The sequence below is a fragment of the Taudactylus pleione genome, unplaced genomic scaffold (assembly GCF_031769625.1).
Source record: "Taudactylus pleione unplaced genomic scaffold, aTauple2 ptg000602l, whole genome shotgun sequence".
Classification (NCBI taxonomy): domain Eukaryota; kingdom Metazoa; phylum Chordata; class Amphibia; order Anura; family Myobatrachidae; genus Taudactylus; species Taudactylus pleione.
In genome coordinates, this window is record NW_028285004.1 from 7508083 (window position 1) to 7532713 (window position 24631).

General features: G+C 40.4%; 1 protein-coding gene across 1 annotated transcript; it reads right to left on the minus strand.

Moving 5' to 3' along the window:
• Window positions 1-8284: 8284 nt before the first annotated feature.
• Window positions 8285-23791, minus strand: PDC (phosducin). Its single transcript, XM_088453905.1, has 3 exons — window positions 23706-23791; window positions 14486-14646; window positions 8285-11031 (listed from the first exon to the last, which is right to left on the minus strand). The coding sequence occupies exons 1-3, from the start codon at window positions 23770-23772 to the stop codon at window positions 10510-10512; spliced, it is 750 nt and encodes a 249-aa protein (XP_088310031.1). The 5' UTR covers window positions 23773-23791; the 3' UTR covers window positions 8285-10509.
• Between the last annotated feature and the right edge of the window lie 840 nt (window positions 23792-24631).

The window sequence follows — 24631 nt, forward strand, 5'->3', positions numbered from 1 at the left end:
TAAAATACAATCGATGTACCAAAGGGGGGAGAAGGGAAGAGAAAAAAAAAAAAAGACATTAAAAAATAATAAAATAAAAACAACAATACAAAATAAACAAACTGAAATAGCTCCCATATGGAACTAGAGGAGGCCACCAATTAGGATGGCACTAACTAGAAAAAGGGGGGTAGAGGCCCCTCTTCCACCACTCCTAACACATATAAAATTTCCACATTTAAATAACATCGTGTAATGACACTATTATTCTGAAACAAAACAAAGATTAATGGGAAGTAGCAGTAATTGAACACAGAAAAATCACTGAGTCCCGGCAACTCATTGAAAACTTCTCGCTTAAAGGACATAACCTCTATAGATGCATCTTACCAGGAACTGTCCAGAATAACTTCGTGGGTACCCATAAACTGACGGCCCAATCAGCACTTAAAAATGAAACAGCAAAACTTGCAAAAAGAAAGCTGGCCCTCAACCATTCGAACCCACAAGAGACCATTCTTTTTGAATACGAGGACTTGATGTTTTCTGTACTGGGTCATCAGACTCAATGTTCCAAGAACGAAGTAGTTGAAGACCATCATCTGGAGTAGAAACTATAACTGTGGATCCATTCCGAGATACGATCAGCTTTGTTGGGAAGCCCCATCGGTACAAGACCTCTGCCTTCCGGAGAGCACTTGTAACTTGATGAAACGATCGGCGTTGAGCTAAAGTGGTCACAGAGATATCTCCAAATATTTGTAGATCTCCCAGCACTGCAGCGGAAGAATCAGTCGCACGTGCAGCTCGAAGTATCGCCTCTTTGATGTGGTAATAATGCAGTCTCATTAGTGTGTCTCGAGGAACCCCAGCAGGGGCATTTTTTGCACGAGGCAAACGATGGATACGATCAACTAAGAACTCAGTAATAGTGGTAGTGGGCAAGAGCTTCGTAAAGATATCCGTAACAAAGTCCTGAAGGTCCCGAAAACCTACGGATTCTGGAATCCCACGTATCTTTATATTATTGCGACGAGACCGGTCTTCAAGGTCACCAACTTTATTTCACAAGACCGTAACCTCAGATTGAAGCTGCTCGTGCGAGTTAATCAGGTTGTTATGGGATCCAACCACTTCCTCCATCTTAGTTTCCAAATGATCGGTGCGGGATCCCAAGTCATCAATTGACTGCTGACAGGACTGTAAAGCAGTCCGAAACTCCAAGGAAATATCTTATTTAAAGGACGCCAAAAGTTGTTTCATGGACCCCACTGTTAAAGGTTCCCCATCACCAGGGGTAGCGACAGGAGGTAAGGCATTAGCAGCAATCGGGGATGACTGTGTTAAAGACATTGGTCCTTTAACTTGGTGTCACGAGACGCAGCTTCCGTAGCACCTCGAGCAGGTGAGCGTTGTTTAAAGAAGCTCACAGGAGGCACCACACTGGGCGCACGCTGACGTTTAGGCCCCATTGATGAAAAGTGAGTAAAATAGATTAGAGAACACCTGAAGACCAATGAGACGGCTTGATAATACAACGAATCCACAGATCTTAAATAGCGTCAGAACATATAGGAGTGGTGAAAGAAAGTCATATCTTGTTAATCACTGGTCATAATGATAGCTAATATAGGTTCAAGCAACTCTGTGGAGTATACTCTCCAACTGGGAAAATGTAATACCAAAGCTGCTGTAGACAGGCAGAGCAAATGTGCAGGAAATATCACTTAGGCAGATATACAGGCACTCTTATTTCCAGTGCTGCAGCAGAGCTTGTCATGCCTCTTCCAAGATGGTGGTTGCTCAATCCTCTGGAGCTCCACTAACTACAGGGACCCACAGGGCATCTCTGGGCCCAGTATCAAGATGCAGGGAGGCAAAGGGTTACCTGCAGTCCAGCCCAGCAAGAGGGAGAGCCGCCGATCAGCCGCGATCGCGCCTGCGCAGACTGCGACTACCGCCCGGCCTCTAACTTTAGTCCCCGGCTTCAGAGCAGGAGCAGGCCCCGACGCTGGAACTCTGACTCCCGTAGCGGCTCCGGCCTCCGGACGCTCACCGAGTGAGGAGGATGTTAGGAGGAGCCCTGGAATCCGATGGAGGACCAAGGTAAGTTACTTGGGGCCCCAAAATGTGCCAAAGTAGCAGGAGCTATCGGCGCCCACGTCCTACTCGGCCGCTAGTTAAGCCACGCCCCTAGCTTATACTTTTTAATTTAGCTCAAGGGTGTTTTATTGTTTTTACTGTGTAACACCTAGTTTCTGGGTGTATATTTGTGTGCAACCAAAAGCACACTGGCTCTCTGCTGCTTGATTGATAGATAAAAATAAAAATACATTTTGAAAATATATTATACCATCAGCGCCAGGTTCTTTTTTTTTTTCTAATTGCTACAATATCTGGGAAGTAAGTCAAATCTTATAAATCTCAAATAAATAAATTGAGGCACAAAAGAATATACTTTTACATTCATTCTTTAAAATGATCCAACATTAACTTTCTTTGCCATAAAAAGTATGTGAACCTCTAGGATTCAGTAACTGGTATTACTACCTTGAATGACTTCAAACATTTACAGTTAGTATTGATCAATTAAAAATAAAAAACACTTGCTTCTGAGGAAGCTGACGGGGAGTACCTCAGCAAAACACGTCAAGCTAGATGCAGTGTAACTGTGATGCCAAAATGCATTGTCTGGGCATATTTAGGAATTTCACCAACATATGCCAATTAAGGACCTATTCTTTCACAAACTGATAATACATCTTTAACTGCTAATTTAATTTGAACCTATTTCACCCCATGCCCTTCTATCCAAAGCTGATTCAAAAGCAATAAGGACGTATATATACTTATCTTGGGGACATTTCTTATGTTAAAATTCATATGCAGCCATAATCACAACCTATGTATTTTATTGTGTATTGATTTAGGAATTTTGACCTTTATACTTTACACTATTGATATTAAATTAATATATTAATTTTACTCTCAAGCCATATTCATTAATTTATCTTTTTCAGCTGTTTTTTTCTTTTCTTTAAACTGCTGTAATTGTTGTTCAGTCCAACACTTTGGCTTGGAGTTAATTGGCCCGTTCCTTCTTACTGAACTGCTTCAACTCATGGATGTTGGTAGGCTTCCTTGCATGACCACCCCGATTCAAGTGCTGCCCAATTTTCTATTGGATTAAGATCTGGACTTTGATTTTCCGTTCCAAAACATGCAACTTCTTTTGCATCAACTTTACAAACAGGTGTTTATTTTTTTTTCTTTGTGGCTCCCGCAGAATTCATGAATACATTACTGATACCAAGCTTTGCTGGCCCCATGGCGGTAAAAAAAAGCCCCAAATGATGAGACTGCCATACTGCCACCCCTTGTTGAACAGTTGGTATTAGAGTCTTATGTTGGAATGTATTGTTGGAGTTTTTTCCAAACCTAACATTTCTCATGTAAACCAGAGGACATTCTTCCAATAATCTTCAGGCTCAACCAGGTGGTCCTTAGCTAGCTTTAAACAGGCAACAGTTTTTGTTTTGGAGAGTAGTAGCTGTCTCCTTGCTATTCTACCATGTTTGTTTGTTCAGTGTTTTGCCTATTGGAGGAATCCTGAACACTGACCCTAACCAGTACAAGTGAGGCCTGCAGTTCCTCTGATGTAACTCTTAAGGCGAGTATCCACTAGCCAATTTAATAGAAAATTGAACGATAACAACATAGTTATTATTCAATCGCTCGTTAGTCGGGCATGAAAATGTCAGAAACAACCAGCGATGCGCGCTCCCACTGGTCATTTCCGACATCAATCATCGCCCGAACATTCCGGTCAATCTGCCGATAACGACAGATTGACCATGTTCGGGGATGACGGAGGGTGCCTACACTGAACGACTTATCGTTCAGTGTAGGCACTGCAGGGATGGGGAACGATAGTATGATTATGATGTCGTAATTGTACTGTCTTGCCGGGATCATGTAGTGGTTACGCACCTATAGGTTATTGTAATCTCTCAAAATATTATATGCCTTGCTCTTGAAGTCATTTTTGTTGGATTACCACTACTGGGGAGAGTAACAATGATGTGAAATTGAATCCATTTGTACACTACCTGACTGAAATAGGACAGATGCACCCAAAGTCACAGTTGATTGCCGTCTTATTGAGTGAAACGCTTGACTTTAATTATCCCCTTGGGTGAGCTGATGATCCTAGAGGTTCACAAGATCATTTTTTATCAATAAATTAATAAAAAAGTATATGATAAAAATTGTGTGAGCAGAATGAGAGACTGTAAATAAGCAGATCTAAAACAGCCTGAAATGTATTGAGTAATAGTAAAAACAATTGCACTAAGCAATTAATTAACAATTTTCTTTGATTGGATGGTAAATTAAGTATAGTCTAATGTATAAGCCGGCTTATTGAACTGATTGATTAATGAATATGAACGGATATAAAGTACATGTAACAAATAGACAAACAGTTTGCATACATTAAATAGCACAAAGGGTGAGAGTGTGATGTTGGATATGTAAGAATACACATACAGATGTGTAAAGTGAGGGGACGGGATAGGGTAATGGGGAAGATATTGGAATCTCGGGCGGGGCAGTGTGCAGAAAATGCACCGTTGTATTAATAGTCTGTGGCTGATGTAGTGAATTCTCCAATGCTTAACCAGTACCGGTAGTTGGTGAACCAGTCCCGGTAGTTGGTGTTCCTGGAACATCCATGTGAGCATGTCAGCCAGCTAGTGAAGTGGTGAGCACAGTGTGTGCTGGTTTAAAGGTGTCAGCAGGTTATTGTGGATGCTGTGGCTGGGGCGCTTTACCCATCGGTACTTATCGCATCCTGATCTGGTGGACAGTCAGCTGCGTTGTACTGGGGTATGAAGTTCCCCTGTGCAGTGTGGCTTTAACTTCCTCACGGCTGCACTTTCCCTGTCACTCTGTGGCCCGATGTCTGGGGGCAGTTCAAGGGAGTCAGACGTCTGTTGGAGATTATTCCAGCGGGTGCATGTGGTGGATACAATATGATGTTCCAACGCGTTTTAGTCTTCTCCCGGCCTTTTTACACCCTTCAAATACACCCTTGAAAAAGGCTGGGAGCAGGCCAAAACACGTTAACATGTTTGTCCAAGACAGACCATTAATGTAGTCTAAAAATGCCATTAATAAATAAATTATTCATTTTGAAATTTGTTTGGGTTATTCCTATGTTACAAACATCTGATTATTTATTCTGAGGTTGCCAGGTTTACTTTATAAATTTGTGACTTCTCCCAGATACATGCATATGTGCTCTTCCTAGATGGATGAGTAAGGGAATGCCTAGTTACAGCTCTGTGTCATAGACACATGTTTTATGTTTGTACCCTCCTAGTGTCAGAGAGTCCTCTTGTATTTCACTCATCAGATGCCCTTGATTTTTTTTACCGTATAACTAATCTTGATGGCACTGCTGTTGGGATTTTTTACTTTTCACTTTTTCATTTGCATCGTATTCTATATTATCAAGAAAAGTTCTTTGATTTGCTGGAAATACAATAAACACCTTCACATAGTGGGGTTTGTCAAGATGCTTTTAAAACATGTACTGTAAAAAGAGCCAAAAATAGTAAAAACAATCTCATTTTCTTAACTGATAAGTGAACACTACAAAATACGTCCTCAAGAATTATCATGTGATACAATTACGTTCTATATTGATGAACCAATACATGGTATCACTCTGAGAGACCACTACAGTGATATATTATTATTATTACTTTTATTATTAACCTTTATTTATATGGTGCCACAAGCAGTCTGCAGTAGCGCCATATAAATAGAAAACAGTGTAAAAGACTTATTGTACAAAACTCTGCAGAACATATGATACAAGCTACATAAACATTGCAACATATGCAGTCAAAACACCTACAAAAGTAGCTCTGGCTGATCTCAAATGTTCAGTGCTGTTGTTGGTGAAGGGGAGGAGATGATGGTAAGGGTCAAGAAAGGAAAAGCACAAGAGGGAAGAGGGCCATACTAGTGAGAGATTACAATCAACAGATATAGTAAGAAAGTATCCAGAAAGTAAATAAAATATTATTTTTATTACTATTATTATCTTTTATTTGGTGGGCACCACAAGGCGTACGCAGTGCCATATAAGAGGTACATAAAAACCAATGAAGTAAACATCATAAATTCAATGCACATACCACATAACACATACCACAAAAGTGGTGAGCTGCACAGGCACAATGGCTGTTGATGAAAGGCACAACTGCTCTTGATGATCTTGTACCCATTGTATTGGTGAGCAGACAGTGCCAGATTTGCTGAGGATACAAAAGACAAGGAGCACCAGTGGTAAGGATAGTGCATGGGAAGGAACAAGGAGGATGGCCTTGGATGAGAGCTTACTTTCTATAGGGGGGGGTGACTAACTGGGAAGGAGAGAAGGTGGGTAGGAGGAGGGAGTGAGAGAGGGATTAAAAGGAGTGCTGGTAGGAGATAGTGAAAATGTGTATTAAGAGAACATTTAAAGCTAGGGAAAGTGAAAGAAGATCTGGATCGGACAGGGAAAGCATTCCAAAGGAGCAGAGTGCAGTGGTATAACTCTTGAAAGCAGGCCTGGAAGGAAATGACCAGAGTAGAGTTGAAGCTGGAGTGGAGAGGACAGGAGGGTGGACAGAGATGAGGTTGGAGAGAAGTGATTTATAAGTATAGTAAGGCTGTGAACTATGGGCCTGATTCAGAGCCGCTCGTAAGCGGCCGCTCTGAGCGATGTTTGCCCTACTGCGCATGCGTACGGATCGTAATACGCATGTGCGAACCAGTCAGTGCGGCCGAAAATCGTTTGTTCGCTAAATAGCGAATGCCTGCTATTTTGAGTGACAGAATGAGGCGTATGTGGGTGATAACAAGGGAAGGTGCTTGAAAACGGGGAGTGGGGATCCGAACGCAGGCGTGCTTAAAGGTCAAAACGGGCGTTTTAAGGGTGTGCATAATTAATACAGCAGCGTCATTGACAACGTCACTGGGTTATTTTATAGCCAGAACTGCTCGCAAGATTGTGGTAGGAAAAATCAACCACAAGAATAGCGAGCAGTTCATAAGCTGGTCGATGTACTCGATTAATCTAATAAATAGCAGACATGACGTAGGATGCGAGCGGCCAGGGGGCGTATTTATTCAAAAAACGACTGCAAGTTTTGTTCGCTCGTTCAGACATAGAGGCGTGAACAGACCGCAAAGAGCGAACGGTTCATTTGAATAGCCACCCCTATTTTCTGTACGAACGACCGCAAATAACGTCCGGCTCTGAATCAGGCCCTATATTTTGAAGGGAATAGGTAGCTAGTGTAGGAGGTTGCAGAGGAAGGAGACCTAGAAAATGAGGCAAGCAGCATTAATGAGATATGGAAATAACACCATAGAGTGAGGCAGGAAAGGAGAAGGTTACAGTAGTCAAAATGGGAGATGAGTGCATTGATAGAGGTTTTAGTAGAATGTAGAGTGAGGAAAAGACTAATCCTTGAAATGTTACAGAGATGGAAGTGGCAGGACTTAGAGATGGCCTGAATGTGGATAGTGAAGAGAAGATTAGAATCAAGGATGACACCGATGCAGTTTACACAGGGGACATAAGATAGAGTAAGAGGGGAGGCAGATGGATCTGGGAAGAAAATTAGTTCAGTCATTGCTGTGTTAAGTTTTAGGAATGTTCAGTCATCCAGTACGAGATGGCAGAAAGACAGTTAGAGATGAGAGAGTGGACATAGGGAGAGAAATTAAGACAGTAGAGGTAGATTTAAGCCATCAGTGTAAAGATGGGTTTAGAGGCCTAAGGAGCTGATTACATTTTCAACATAGAGGGTGTATGGAGAAAAGAAGAGGCCAAACACGTCCCCTTGGTAGGGATCCTTACAGGTAGAGGAAATGAAGAGGAAGTGAAGTTATAGTAGCATTAGAGACTGAGAATAATTAGTTAGTTTTGAAAATACTTTACAATACTTTTAATACAGATCCAGCAAAGTTGCATCCGACTCAGGATAGGTCAGACATGCGCAAAAATATGTAAATACGCTTTGCAAATACGCGGTATGCACACACATGCCATCTACAGTACATCCATGAGGAGAGATCCGTGATGTGTGACACAGAATCAGCTTCTTTGTGCCCAGCTGGTAACATTTCTACAAGGGAATGCATGCTTGTAATCACTATGACAGCTTGTATATTACAATACAAAGAGACAGAAGACACACAGAATTAGTGTTAAAATAATGTTTATTACACTATTCTAAGGCTATAAAAGAATGTCAAAGAATAACATATAAAGGTATTTATATTCATAATTTTAAGAACAGAAAATGGAGTCAATGTTCCTGAGTCAGCAGGCATACAGTACCGTGATATACAATGCCTTACTAATGAAACAAAACTAAATATATTTGAATCTGCTTCAAAGAAAGTTGCATATTACTATTAATATTTACTGCAATTTTTCCTTTTCGGAACATCTCTATATGATCTGGGAAACTCAGCTCAGTGTTGGAGATTTTAAACTGTAAATGGCCACAAAGGTGGGTATTTCCATGACATGTCAATCTTACTGGCAAATCATGACATAACCATTTTTATTTTATGATTTTGATATGTTCTATTTTTTTACAAGTATATAATAAAACATTATCTGGCTGTGAGGTGTTGGTTGTACTCATAGCAACATTTATGATAAAATTAATTTCTTAAAGTTTTAAATTTCTTGTCAATAGTAAGATCATCTGTGTTAAACCTGTATACAATTATATATAAATTCAATGGACGGTTTCTATGTTTTAATTAATGTGAACACGTGTACTATGTTGATAATTAGAGACTAAGATATATATGGACCATTAATGAGACCTGGAATATATGCTCCTGAGGAAGCTGGACACTATTATACCAGTGAAACGCGTTGAGAAAGTTTGGTATCTCTGGTCCTGACTTAAATTATCTATTTGGCAACTACCTCAACTTAGTGGCGGCTTTAAAAGACTTTCTGATGGATCTACAGCAGCCCAATTCTTTGCAAGTATCAACTGCTAAAGGACTGTGTGAATATCTGATTCTTGGAACTGGTAACTTCTTGCTTCCTATGGTAGTATATGGATATGCATTTACGAGAGAGCCAATATCATGTCCATTAAGTTACTATGGAACTATAATAGAAGACAAGTCCATTTGAGATTGAGCTCTTTTTTATATGGTCTAACATTATTATAAATGTGAATTATATTGGGAACATAGGGCCTGATTCAGAGCCGCACGTTCTTTAAGAGCGCTCGCTCTGAATCGGTGTTTTTTTTATTCCGTCCTCCTGGCCGCTCGCTAAGCTGTGGGTGACCACCCAAAGCTTTTGCGAGCAGCTAGGTGATGGTCGCGACCATTGGGCTTGCGATGAGACCCTTGTGGTAGGGTCTTGTCCATCACAAGCCCCAGTGGACTTCCTGCTCTAATAGAGCAGGAAGTCCACCTACTGACATCACTATTGATGTTAGTAGGGTCGCCCACAAATGGAAGGCGTTCCCTCAGGAACGCCCCCGTTTGTCCAGACACCCCCCTGCCCGTCTCCAAAATGGGGCGAGCTGTCAATCACAATCGACAGCCACCCCGTTTTGGTGCGAGACCCGTAGCGACAGACCGCCCGTCGCTGGCCGGGTCTCGCGCATGCGCATGCCGGAGGCGGCGCATGCGTAGAGGGCAAACATCAACCCGCTTGAGAGCGGGTCTGAATCATCCCCATAGTTTTATGTGTTAGTAAATTTTGGAATTTTAATATAAACCGTCCATTTGTATTTAGTGTAATATAGCGCTGGTTATACCTTTGTTTTTGTAATCATAGGTAGGGGTTGACACCCCCTTTACCAGCAGCTCTCAAACAGTGCTCTTTGCTTTATAAAGTTATAACCTGTGAACAAACCTGAGTAGAGTAACACCATCTGGGGTTATGTTGTTATAGTGACACTCCGTATTAGAAAAGTGATGTTTTGTTTCCCATGCAGCTTTTGCCTAATGGGCTCATATATTGGTAGATCACATTGTGACCAAAAATATTCCACAGAACTCTGACATCTTTAGGAAAGGCATGACATCTGTAGGAAAGGCAAAGGCTATAATAGTATTGATATGCAATTTAATTAAACAGTTTTAGAAAGTCAAGAAGAAAAGACATTCTATGTTATACATCAATACAAAAGAAAGCTATTTTATTATGACCATGCTGGATATATATATATTTTTTTTAAAGATAGATAAATACATACATAATTCTAAAAATGTTCACTTTCTGTGGTCACTGAGCCTAACTACTATAGTAAAATGCTCAGTAGTTCTATAAGAGAAGCCTGTTTACTTTGGTTAACATAACCATAAACATGCTTCAAACCACTCCATAGATTTTCTATAATATTCAGTGAGCAAAATAAATATTACTAAAAAATCCTAATAATATTAAGGTACAGTAGGCTATTGTGAAAAGTTACTATTTTTAAACTATTCAATATCTCCTTCTCCGCCATCACATGCTATGCCCTGGATTTCCCTCTCAGGCAAAAGCCCATATTCATTAAAAAAAGACTCCACATCCCCAGCAAAGAACTCCTCATTTAAATTTTCAGTAACATTGATGAAATTGCTAATGAGTTCTCCTGCCTTATAGACCAGTATGGTTGGGAGAACATCTCTAGAGAACCGATCTCCTGCACCTGTGTCTGCTGATTTAATTTTGCAGAACTTGACTGTTGGATACTCTAATGCAAGACACGTTAAACAGTTATTTAGTGCCTCACAAACCTTAATCTCATCAGCAAAAATATGAACAATAACTGTAGTGCTCTTTCGTTCTTTCTCTATTGCTTCTAAAAATTCATCTCCACTCTTGAGTTCCCATAGGTACCCATATTTAGGACCAAAACTCAACTTCTGGTGCATGTCCTGCATACACTGTTTACGGTATTTTTGCAGACAATTTTCATCCTCCTTGTCATGGATAAGTTCATATTCTTGCATGCTCATCTGTGAGGACAAAATAGAGCTATTATTTCCATTCCACATATGTTTAGTTATATAATGCATCCATAATAATTAAAATAAGTACAGTCATTGTGGAGATGATCATTCATACTAATGAATGTGCAATAACTTATAGCAATCACTCAGATACTTACATTGTCTAATGTACCCTAAACTGATCAACAACAACATCTATTTTTTTTGTCTGTTCTGTATGCAACATATTATAAAGTAGCTGCAATTTAATGGTTTGTTGGGCATATATGCTAGTGTAGGGACATACAGAAAACCTGGGTCCATTGATGATGGGCTGCAAGCTTAAATGTTTTAATCAAAATATTAACTAAATCCCCAAGCTTTTATTTGCTAGATACACACACATTTGCAGTACACTGTATTACTGTTAGCGCCAAAAGCAAAAGTCTATATTCTAAAACGGGTTGGGAACCTTTTTTCTGTCGAGGGCCATTTTGATATATATAACAATATTCGCGGGCCCGGTGCAGGTCACGTCAGGCGGCAGGCAGGGAGAAAGAGCAACGGCGCTGCAGCGTTTGATTAATGGAGCCGGCCTTGAGCCAATCATAGCTTGCGGAACAGCAGTCAATCAGAAGCTGTGATTTGCTCGCGGCTGGCTCCATAGTTCAAATTCTGCAGAGCCGATACTCTTTCTCCCTGCCTGCCACCCGGTGCATTCCTCGCTGCTACCACTTGGACCCCCCTCTCTCTCCGGGCCCTGGACTGGGGTACCAGAAGTCCTCCCCCTAAATGCGGCCCTGGCCACTACTCTCCATTAAGAAAATACAGTAGATGTCCATTTAAAGGTAACTATAGGCCACTTGGATATGCAAGAAGACTGCTGGAAGAATGCTCTTTAGGTAGTTGAGTCTAATATAAAACATTTAGGCTGAATGTGAAATTTTACATTTGAAGAAATGTAAACAATACATTGCAACATGAACCACATTCTAGACGTGAAACACAGTGGTGTTCATGCAAGAAAGCACACAAACATTCATAAGTTGAAGTTCCATAAGGAGCAAAGGATAAAGTTAGTTCAAGCCAATATGTAGGACTGATCAACAATTCCCATAAATGTTTGATCAAATTGCTGATCAGGCGAGTCATACCAGTTAATGAATCCTAGAGGTTCACATACTTTTTCAGATAAAATAATTTAATGTTGGATCATATATTTCAATAAATTAATTAAAAAGCAAAACTTCCTTTGTTTGTTATTTCATTTTGTTTTAATCTATTGTTACACATTTAATGTCAAATTTACGCAGAAATTCAGAAAATTCTAGAGAGTTCACAAACTGTTAGACCAGTGTGTTGCATTTAAAAAATATTTTTAATATCTAAAATTGTGATGAAGTGCATCTTACAGTAAGAAAAAATATAGTACAGGGTGTTTCACTCGCTATTGGTCCTAAAGTTTTTCTTAGAACTTTTAAAGCAATTGATGTGATTTAGTGAAATGTGACACAGACATACCTTGGTCTATGAGAAACATGAGGAAGTCATAGTAATTGTTGAAAGTGTTCGCCATTAGTATCCAGGCCAGCTGTTCACTTATGTGCGAAGTGAAGGCCAGCTGTTCACCCCCCTAGTCAGCAGCGCAGTCCAAAATCCAAATAGGGGAGCCACACCAACTGCCTCTGGAGCTGCTACTGCTAGTCAGTAGGTATTCCTGCTTCTGACAGTGGTGTTGTGTACTGGGGTGTCCACATTCATTGTGTCTGTGTTGTTAGTCCTGATGCGAACCTTTATCGACTCAGTTTTCCAGTACGCCTGGACAATAAATACGCCTTGTTCAGCTGTGTATCAGTTCATATCGGCACGTAACACACAGACACCAGGTGGAGCTGTGTCAAATTACATCAATTACATAAAAAATGATAAGACAAACTGAGGCCAATAGCGAGTGAAACGCCCTATACAAGGCAGGGGTTCTCAACTCCAGTCCTCAAGTACAACCAATAGGTCATGTTTTGTGGACTTCTTTAATCATGCACAAGTGATTTAATTTAATTTGCTGGTTCAATAATTTTCCTACCTGATTCCACAGACAGGAATCCCCAAAACATGAACTGTTGAGCATATTTGATGGTTGAGGTTGAGAACCACTGGTATAAGGTATTTATCTGAACCACAATTGGGGCAAAACAAGGATAAAAGTTCACACTTTATTAATTAAGTCACCCTGCAAGCAGAATAGACTAAACTTATGGTTATAAAGTCCATATACTGTACATAGCAGCCATTTGAGTAAACTTATTACCAAATGGTTTCTCTTCTACACAGTTTGTTTCATAATTGGTCTCAGTGCAGAATAGATTGTTCTAGTCAATAGGACTGAATCAGCCACAATAAGTGAAGTACGAGTGAGATCTTTAAACTGCAATCTCACAGTACGTGCTTTACCATCTGGGTATTAAGACAATGATACAGACTTGTACAGACACAAATTACATTACGATTTCAATAGTACTGCAACAGAAATGGGATAGCATTGCAAACAAGCAAAAGAAAAAAACTACAGTATAAAGACAATTACAATTATCTGTTGTGAATTTTGTGCATACATTTTGTATGGATCTATAAACGGGAAATACTATTGCTTAAGCATTTTCCAGTTTACGAGGAAGTGCGAATGTGTGCGTTTATGTCTGCATGTTGCTGTCTTTTGTATGCCTTTGTATATCTGCCTCACATTCCCAAATATAGCATCTATGTCCCTGTAACTATTTCATATACAGTACATGTGTAATCTCCCATATCTTTAACTGACTTTTTTACATAATGGAATTTTTAACAAACACACAATTTACACAAATGTATTACTTGGCTGTAACCCTGGAAACAGACAAGTCTCTTATCCTGGTACAGGTTGAGTCTCCCATATCCAAAATGCTTGGGACCAAAGCAATTTTGGATATCGGAATATTCTGTATTTTGGAATATTTGTATACCATATTGAAATGTTTTAGGAATAGGGCCCAAATCTAAACACAGAATGCATTTATGATCCATATACACCATATACACACAGCCTGAAGGTAAATTATACAATACTTTCAATAATTTTGGGCATCAAACAAAGTTTGTGTACATACATGAAATTCATTTATGTTTAATATACATCTTATATACACAGCCTATAAGTCATTTTATACTTTATTTTTAATAATTTGTGCCTTAAACAAAGTTTGTGTACATTGAACTATCAAAAATCAAAGATTTCACTATCTCAGTCATGCTAAAAAAAATCTGTATTTCGGAATATTCCGCATTTCGGAATATTTGGATATGGGAGACTCAACCCGTATTTATAAACAATAAATAAATAAATAGAATAACATACCCTATTAAATACAGTAGGTAACTTCAATTTTATCTTTTTAGGTTCAAATGCCCCAAAACACTGTATAACTTGCCATTAAAATTATGTTACCTTACGAGTGAATTTTTCTCTTGTGTCCTTTTCCTCTTTACTTATTGATTTGTACGGGGAAGACATTTGCCGGATAATTTCTTTTTTGCTTGCAGCTGGTGCTTCTTGGTCTTCACTGACGAGCTTGAACTTTCTCCAGTCATGTATGACACCTTTAGGGCCTGTGTAAACAAGCAATGCAGAATGCAGAAGCAAATCATAAATATTTTAACCCCATTATGTTCAAATTAAATTGATTAAAATACGGGTTAATTTAATAATGATCATCAGTGTTTAATATTTTCAACTATTGTTTACTATAATTCTGTTTTTGTAGCTCCTCATTTGTCACATGGGTTTGCTACATATATGTAATATGGGTATATAAATACTTGAAAAAAGGTGATTTCACCCCTATTTGCGCAGTTAAAATAAAGCCAGTTGCCTCACATATACAATCAGAAGTAACACCAACTCCAACAAAATGAACAGTAAAACAAGATGAGTATAGTGAATGGCGCTGAGCCTTATAAAAGATGAAAGCTCGCAAACAACCTTGTAAAAGGTCTAAAACGAAGTCGATATATAAACAAATATGTATCCCACTAGTAAAAACCCAGTCACGTGGACAAATAAAAACATAAAACAATGATTAAGTAAACAAAGTGGGGATAAAATCAAAGGTATAGCAGCATGTATAAAAAGACAAAAAATAAGTAAGTTAAATAAAACTGATGTTTCCAGCTCAAAGCTCTTTTGTTTGGAGACTTTCATTTTTAATTTAAAATTAATATACTATGTGTGGTATAAACAGAATGAAGATCGCCAATCTTTAAAACAGACAGGTAGACTGTACCTCGGTTTTACTTTGTATGAATAGTATTAGCAACTGAACGACCACCAGTACACAAAATTAAATATTGTAATCCTACTCAGTATGCAATGTATACAGTAACTGATTAGGAGACCAATATTTAGACTAATAAACTCCCTTTGTATATTATGGTGGCAGATAATTTTTAATGCATCTATTGCACAGATTTTAGCAATCTACAAATGTAGAAGACAGACGCCCTCTGGTGCAGTAATATTACATTTACTCTGTGTTGAATAATAGCCAGGAATGATCCAACAGTGTTAGCGCGTGGGTTCTTTTCACTGGAACAAGAGCGGTGTTCTGTTATTGTTTGTTACACACTATTTTTCTTCACTATAAATAACACCCACTTTTGGTTTATTTTTATCCCTCTGATGAAGTCTATTTCTGTGGATGAAATGTGTAGGGTGAAATACTTCTATTTCCTCAAATTTTGTAAAACTTTGCCTTATCAATATCTGATTTGAGCTCATTTATAAACTCTAAAGAGTTAAAGATATTAAAGTAAGCAGTTGTATGAATTATTTGATGTATGCATATTGTTTTTTTTGCTATTGTATATACCATATAATATACATACTACAATATATGGTCTTTTTTGCCTATGTTCCTTGTTTGAAAGAAGATGCCATCCATCCTCTAAAGAGGAAATACTAGGATCAAAACTACAATTGCAGATAAGCCTAATTTTTATAGTGCACAAATTCTTCAAAGGTGATTGTTTGTTTAAAATGACTGAACCAGATGGTACATACATACATACAGCAGAGCAGCACTGTCAAAGAGTTGAAAAAAAAAAGGAAAATTTAATTTGTATCAACCCGCTTGATAAACCCGTTTGGAAATTACCTTATTGCTATTTACTTGTAACTGTTCTAAATTATGGATGCTGTTTATCTTAGACAGCAGATACATAGAACTAGTATTTATTTCATTGAGACCAAGTAAGTACCTGTATATGCACTAGCACTATTTGTTTATATTATATTGCTGCTAATTTAAAAAAAAAGGTATGTAGCCCGTCTTTCATTATACTGTTTGCCAATTGAAATTAGTATGCAATACTTTTATACAATCCTTTATTTTGATATAATTTACAACTGTTACACCCACATAACACTATGATAACTGTGGAGAGGATGTATCCATTTAATGTATAGAGGCGTATACTTTTTTGGAGCAAGTGCTATGGGGAATGTACTGATGGCAAGGTTTGGGCTCTGAACTTTCTGTCACCATTACCTTACTGCCATAATGTAAATGTGTATATTTTTGTCAACACAATATATATATATATATATATATATTTAAATTGTAGTTTGTGTTTTGCCTCTTATTTTATGTATACATGTTTTGCTGTGGATTTGGCACTCAAGTAGATCCTTCTACAGATGTGTCCTCACTTATTGGTTGTCCGTATGCCATACGGCGCAAGACACCTGGCGTTCAAGAGGTGCTACTTGGTGTAACTAACACAAGAAAAAACATGTGCTGTTCAGCACCAACTGACTCTTTGTTAGTGCTACCCTAGGGTGTGTATTAGATCCACAACATATTTTCCATTCAGATTAATGATCGTTTTTTGCAGCTTATTACTACATACTCAATGACTGAACCAGTTCATTTGTTGTAGAGAGAGAGGTGAGTTTGTTACATACTAGGTTGGTTGTATCAATAAGCAATAAGAAGGGGATACAAACTATGAGGTGAAAGCACTAAGGGGCCTATTTACTAATGCTATTTTGCAATTTTTTGAGGATTCCCACAAATATTTAGAATCTCTGGAATGTATGAAGTTTGATATTGGTTGGAACAATATCTGCTGTGGTTCCTCCATTTTTGATTGGAAAAGCAGCCCCATTGGTTCCTATTGGCGCTTAGGAAATATACCAAACTATGAAAAAGTACACATTTCAGAGCTTGGCCCCAATAGCTGAAACCATCTTTAGATTGTGTTAGCCTTTGTAGCCTATGGATTCAATTTCGGTAAATTCTTCAGACTAAAATTCCAAAGGTTACTTCTCAGTTAAGTGCCGGTTGCACATGCGTGGTCCGATGACCTCACATGCACAGTAAGAATATTGGGTCTGAACCTGGAAGTATGACGATAGTGTAAGCTATCACTTTACCATTTTGTATTTGAAGAGATAAGCCCATGTCCCCGAAAAGACATTTTCCATACATTCCACAGAAAATGTATTTCTTATTATCACGACATGTGATGATAAGAAATTATACTTTTGGGGTAAAATATGGGGCATAATATATATATGCCCCTTTAAGCACTTTATGGAACTTTTTATTTCTTCCACTAGTTTACAGCATTACATTTCCCAAAAAATATTTCAGTACAGCTAGTAATGACCACTAAGAACTAGTGATGAGCGGTTCGGATTCTGAGGAATCCGAACCGCTCCGAACAGGTGGAATCCGAGTCCACCCGAACGCAAGTTCGGGTGTTCCCGCCTGACTCGGATTCCACCTCGAGGCCGAACGTCACCCGTCCGGCGTCGGATTCTCGCGAGAGCTGAGTGACGTTCGGCCTCTATAAAAAGGCGCGGCGCCCGGCAGTCGGCGCCATTTCTCGCGTGACGCGTAGTTAGGTAGTTAGCTAGTGCACTGTCTGTTCTAGTGTTAGATAGATTAGAGTAGCAGTGCTCTGTGACTTTACTGGGCATAAGCCCTTGTGTGTGCTCCGTGACTGGGCATAATAAGCCCACTGTGTGTATGTGTACTCTACTACTCACTGTATTATACAAGCTCCGTGACAACTGACAGGGCATAGCCCACTGAGTGTATTATACAAGCTCCGTGACTGGGCTTAGCCCACTGAGTGTATACAAGCTCCGTGACAGGGCATAGCCCACTGAGTATTATACAAGCTCCTTGACAGGGCATAAGCCCACTGTGTCTATTATACAAGCTCTGTGACAGGGCATAGGCCACTGTGTCTATTATGCAAGCTCCGTGACAGGGCATAAGCCCACTGAGTGTATTATACAAGCTCCGTGACAGGGCATAAGCCCACTGAGTATTATACAAGCTCCGTGACAGGGCATAGCCCACTGGGTCTATTATACAAGCTCCGTGACAGGGCATAGCCCACTGAGTGTATTATACAAGCTCCGTGACAGGGCATAGCCTACTGTGTCTATTATACAAGCTCCGTGACAGGGCATAGCCCACTGAGTGTATTATACAAGCTCCGTGACAGGGCATAAGCCCACTGAGTATTATACAAGCTCCGTGACAGGGCATAAGCCCACTGAGTATTATACAAGCTCCGTGACAGGGCATAGCCTACTGTGTCTATTATACAAGCTCCGTGACAGGGCATAGCCCACTGAGTGTATTATACAAGCTCCGTGACAGGGCATAAGCCCACTGAGTATTATACAAGCTCCGTGACAGGGCATAAGCCCACTGAGTATTATACAAGCTCCGTGACAGGGCATAGCCTACTGTGTCTATTATACAAGCTCCGTGACAGGGCATAGCCCACTGAGTGTATTATACAAGCTCCGTGACAGGGCATAAGCCCACTGAGTATTATACAAGCTCCGTGACAGGGCATAAGCCCACTGTGTCTATTATACAAGCTCTGTGACAGGGCATAAGCCCACTGTGTCTATTATACAAGCTCCGTGACAGGGCATAGCCCACTGAGTCTATTATACAAGCTCCGTGACAGAGCATAAGCCCACTGAGTATTATACAAGCTTCGTGACAGGGCATAGCCCACTGAGTGTATTATACAAGCTCCGTGACAGGGCATAGCCCACTGTGTCTATTATACAAGCTCCGTGACAGGGCATAAGCCCACTGAGTATTATACAAGCTCCGTGACAGGGCATAGCCCACTGAGTGTATTATACAAGCTCCGTGACAGGGCATAGCCCACTGTGTCTATTATACAAGCTCCGTGACAGGACATAAGCCCACTGAGTATTATACAAGCTCCGTGACAGGGCATAGCCTATTGTGTCTATTATACAAGCTCCGTGACAGGGCATAGCCCACTGAGTATTATACAAGCTTCGTGACAGGGCATAGCCCACTGAGTGTATTATACAAGCTCCGTGACAGGGCACAGCCCACTGTGTCTATTATACAAGCTCCGTGACAGGGCATAGCCCACTGTGTCTATTATACAAGCTCCGTGAAAGGGCATAGCCCACTGTGTGTATACAAGCTCTGTGACTCCAGTTCATAGTGATAAAGTAATATGGATCATGAGAATGAACTGAGAGGAGAGCAGAAACAACATGTAAATGCTAGCATTGCAGCGGCTGGAAGTCCATCACTTTTATCTAAAGCTGATGCTCAAGGGCGTAGAGGCTTTAAACCTTAGGGAACCTGAAATCAAAAAATGTAGATTTTACAGGGGTAAAGACAAAAAAAAAACCTCTAAAGGCTACTACTATTGCAGAGAAACAGAAAATTGGCAACATACCATTCACCACACGTAGCGGCAAGGAAAGACTCAGGCTTTGCCCTTTATTTCTGAGTGGTGGTTCTGCAGCTGTCAGTGAGGCATCTTGTGCCTCTCGTGATGATAAAAGACCTTTTCAATCAGACTATAGAAGTGTGAAAAAATTTAAACCAATAAGGCAGTCGAACAAACTGTGTTTTTTGAAACACAAATGTCAGAAATCAATGAGGAGAGTCTAAGTGGGTCCACAAGTGGCATTTCTATGTGTAAGCCTGACCTTTCAGAGAAGCCGCCCTCCACAGTTTCTTTTCCATCTGTAGTTGTGGGGATGAGCAGTATTGCCGAGGACATAGAAATTGAGGATGCCACCGTGGAATTGCAAGAGGATGAGAGGAATATATGTGCAGCTGACGCTGGCACTAATGAGGATGTTGAGGATGAGGATATTATTTGTATAAGTCAGGCACCAGTGGAAGCAGCTCTTGACCAAGATAAGAAGGCCATTGCCATGCCTGGGCATAGAACCAACAAATCCACATCTTTTGTGTGGAATTACTTTTACCCAAACCCTGACAACGTTTGTCAAGCCATTTGTAGCCTCTGTGAGACCACAGTTAGTAGAGGTAGGGACGTTAAACATCTAGGAACCTCTACGCTATTACGTCATCTGCAGCGAGCTCATGACAGGTGTTTGATAACAGAAACTACTGCAAAAAAAATAACAACAAGCAGTCCAGCATTAGCTAGATGCCTTCTCTCTACTAAATCCCAGCACCTGCAATCTCCGCCGACAACACCTTCCTCCTCAATATCCTCAGGAATGATCAGTGGTAGTACAACATCCAATTTGTTAGTGCTAAGTCACGGTGACTCCTCCAATTTCCAGGACACCTCAGAAGAAACTGAATCTTTGAGCGCTAGGCCTGCTGCTGCTGCTGCTGGTGGATCTTCATCCCAGAAGTGGACAAAGAAGACTACTAGTAGTATACCAAAAAAACAATTGACTGTTAAAGAATCTCTTGCAAGGGGAAGCAAGTATGACAGCTCTCACCCTGTCGCACAGCGGATCACTGACACCATGACAGCTATGCTAATATTAGATCTGCGTCCAATATCCTCAATTAATGCAGTGGGATTTACACAGCTAGTTGAGGTCATGTGTCCCCGGTACCAAATTCCATCTCGGTTTCATTTTACCCGAAAAGCCATTCCTCGGCTGTACCAGGACGTTAAACAGAACCTAATTATTGGTCTGCAAAATGCTATTGTACCCACTGTCCACTTAACCACAGATATGTGGACAAGCGGTAGTGGACAAACTAAAGATTACATGACTGTGACGGCCCACTGGGTGGGTGAATCGCCTTCAGCAGCAGCAGTATCTAACAAACAACACCAGCTCATTCAGAGGCAGGCAACTCTGTGCATCACCGGATTCAATAAGAGGCATACCGCTGACAACCTCTTAGAAAAACTAAGAGATGTCATAGAAACATGGCTTACCCCACTTGGACTCTCCTCAGGATTTGTGATTTCTGACAATGCTACAAATATAGTGAAAGCATTACAGCTGGGTGAATTCCAACACATCCCCTGTTTTGCTCACACAATCAACTTAGTGGTGCAGGGTTTTTTAAAAATGGGCGTGCAGGAGATGCTGTCTGTGGCCCGAAAAATTTCGGGACATTTTCGGCATTCAGCAACAGCGTGCAGGAGATTGCAGCACCTGCAAGAGCAGTTTAATTTGCCCTGCCATCAACTGAAGCAAGAAGTGGTAACGAGGTGGAACTCAACCCTGTATATGCTTCAGCGGATGGAGGAGCAGCAAAAAGCCATCCATAGCTATACGACAAGCCATGACATTGGGAGAGGAGGGGGAATGTACCTTACCCCAGCACAGTGGAGAGTACTTTCTGTCTTGTGCAAGGTGCTCAAACCATTTGAAGTTGCCACTTGTGAAGTGAGTGCTGACACTGCTAGCTTGAGTAAGGTGATTCCCCTGATTTCGCTTTTGGAAAAGCAGCTGGAGAAATTGAAGGATGATATTAAACAAAGTGATTCCGCAAAGTATGCTGGACTGATAGATCAAGTCCTTTGTTCGCTTCGCCAGGATCCACGGGTGGCCAAGATCTTGAAATCTGATCATTATATTTTAGCAACCATTCTTGATCCTAGGTTCAAGTCATATGCTGTGTCTTTCTTTACAACTGACCCAGATCTTAAAAGAACCAAAGCGCTCCTGGTGAGCAAGTTGGCAGCTGAAGTGACACATGGCACTACGATGACGTCTCCTCCTTCGGTTTCTCCAGCAGCAGCCAGAAAAAAATGCACCTTTTCCAAAAGACCCAGTGGTGATGCATATAAGTCAAGTCAACATTTTGACATCTGGTCGGGTCTAAAAGATTTGCCCAACACCAGTGACACCTCTACCGCAACTCCATCTAATACGATTACCATCCAAAGAATGGTGGAGGATTATTTTCAGGACACCGTACACGTAGACATGTCACAGAGTCCCTTTGAATATTGGAAGAAAAAAAAGGCAATTTGGAGACCCTTGTATAAACTGGCTTTGCATTATTTAAGCTGCCCACCCTCCAGTGTGTACTCGGAGAGAGTTTTCAGTACAGCCGGGAACCTTGTGAGTGAACGACGAAGGAGGCTACTTCCACAAAATGTAGAAAAAATGATGTTCATTAAAATGAACTGGAAATTTCACGAGGAAAACCTTTCCCACCAATCACGTCACAGTACAGATACTTCTGTAATGGTAGATTCCAGCGGGGATGAACGGATATTGTGTGAGGAATCGGATGATGTACACACTGATGAGGGTGAGGATGGCAATGATGGTGACATCATGCCACTGTAGACCTGTTGCCTTTAGTAGATTGGAAGATTTTTTTGTGGGGGCCCAAACAAACCAAGCACTTCAGCCACAAAGTGGCAGTACCTGTCGCTGAAATGCTTCGTTTGTTAAAGTGTGCATGTCCTTTTTAAGATCCAACATAAAGGGTGGGTGGGAGGGCCCAAGGACAATTCCATCTAGCACTACCTTTCATTTCTGCCACTGCTGTGTGGCATAGTTTCATAGATGTGCTTTAAACTGTGGTGTCTGTGCCACTGCGCCGCTGCTCTGACGCTTGGTCACCAGTCAGCTACCTGCAACCTTTGGCCAATAATGGTGAAAACAATAATTTAAGCTGTGAGGTGGTCTAAATTGACTGTAAATGACTGGAAATTAATGTTATTGAGGTAAATAACACTCTAGGAAGAAAAAAAAGCCCAATTTATGTAATTTTAGCTTTTTTTGCCAATTTTGGCAAAAAATCCAAATCCAAATCCAAAGCCAGTCACCGCAGTTTGGCAAATCCAAATCCAAAGCCGGATGACGAATTAGAACCAAATCCAAATCCGGCAAAAATGGTCCGGCGCACATCCCTACTAAGAACACCCTACATTTACTCCACCCCAACATTGGTTAAAATGTTTCCTTTTTTCATCCATTATACTGCAATATAATGCTGCTAATTAAATCCTCATTCATATCACATATATTTTTTAACAGTGTGCAAATAATAGGGTGAACTATATTCCAGTGCTAAATATATTTCTCCAATGTGACTTAAGTTTTTGTCCAGTTTGTGTGGCCCTGCAGCACCCCACAAAACAGGGGGCTTTTTTTCTGAAAGTGTTTTAAATCAACAGTATACTGTATATCTATACATTCTGTTGGAAGCATCCCACAAGGCAGGGTTGCAGCTGTCTAGAGTTGTCTTTCTTTCTAATAGAAACAAAAGTAGACAGCCTTTAAAAGATTTTACTTTCAATTATCAGTACAAAAATATCAAACTATGTATGTAATCATATAAAACAAAAATTGTGTTAGAGAAATGTATGACTTTGCAACATTGATTGTTTTGTTTTTTTACCTGTGTGTGTAGCAGATCCTTCAAAATCAGTTTCCTCTTCGACACTTTGAGTGTCAATGTCTTCCATGGCTACAGTATGTGCGCTATCTGCAGAGAAATAACATATCAGCTTGGTCAATCAATGTCTTCCATGGCTACAGTATTCGCGCTATTTGCAGAGAAATAACATATCAGCTTGGTCAATCGATGTCTTCCATGGCTACAGTATGTGCTCTATCTGCAGAGAAATAATATATCAGCTTGGTCAATCACTTATTTATTTATTTTATTTTATTTATTTACTGTTTCTTATATAGGTAGGAAGGCCCTGCTCGCAAGCTTACAATCTATAGGGAAATAGGCATTGATACACAAGGATAGGTGCTATATATTGCATCTTGGTCCAGCCACAATGCACAGTTTCCTGGTTGGCTGCATGATCCAGTCACACAGGAATGTCGGCCAAATGTCATGAGGATGTGAGAGAAAGACAATGTGTGAGGTTATGTGTGGACTGTAAAAGGGGATGTAATTAGATATGGTAACTATGAAAGTTGTGAGGGCGGTTCTGGGATCTGATAAGCTTGCCTGAAGAGGTGAGTTTTCAGGGATCGCTTGAAGGATTGGAGACTAGAGGAAAGTCGTATTTTGCGTGGTAAGGCATTCCATAGAGTGGGTGCAGCCCTAAGAAAGTCCTGTAACCATGAGTGGGAGCAAGTAATGCATGGGGATGAGAGACGCAGATCTTGTGCTGAGCGGAGAGGTCGGGTAGGGCGATATTTTGAGATGAGTGAAGAGATGTATGTTGGTGTGGTTTGGTTAATAGCCTTATGTGTAAGTAAGAGTATTTTCTATTGAATACGGTAGAAAACCGGCAACCAATGGAGGGACTGACAGAGCGGGGCAGCAGATGATGAACGTTTGGCAAGGAAGATAAGCCTTGCAGC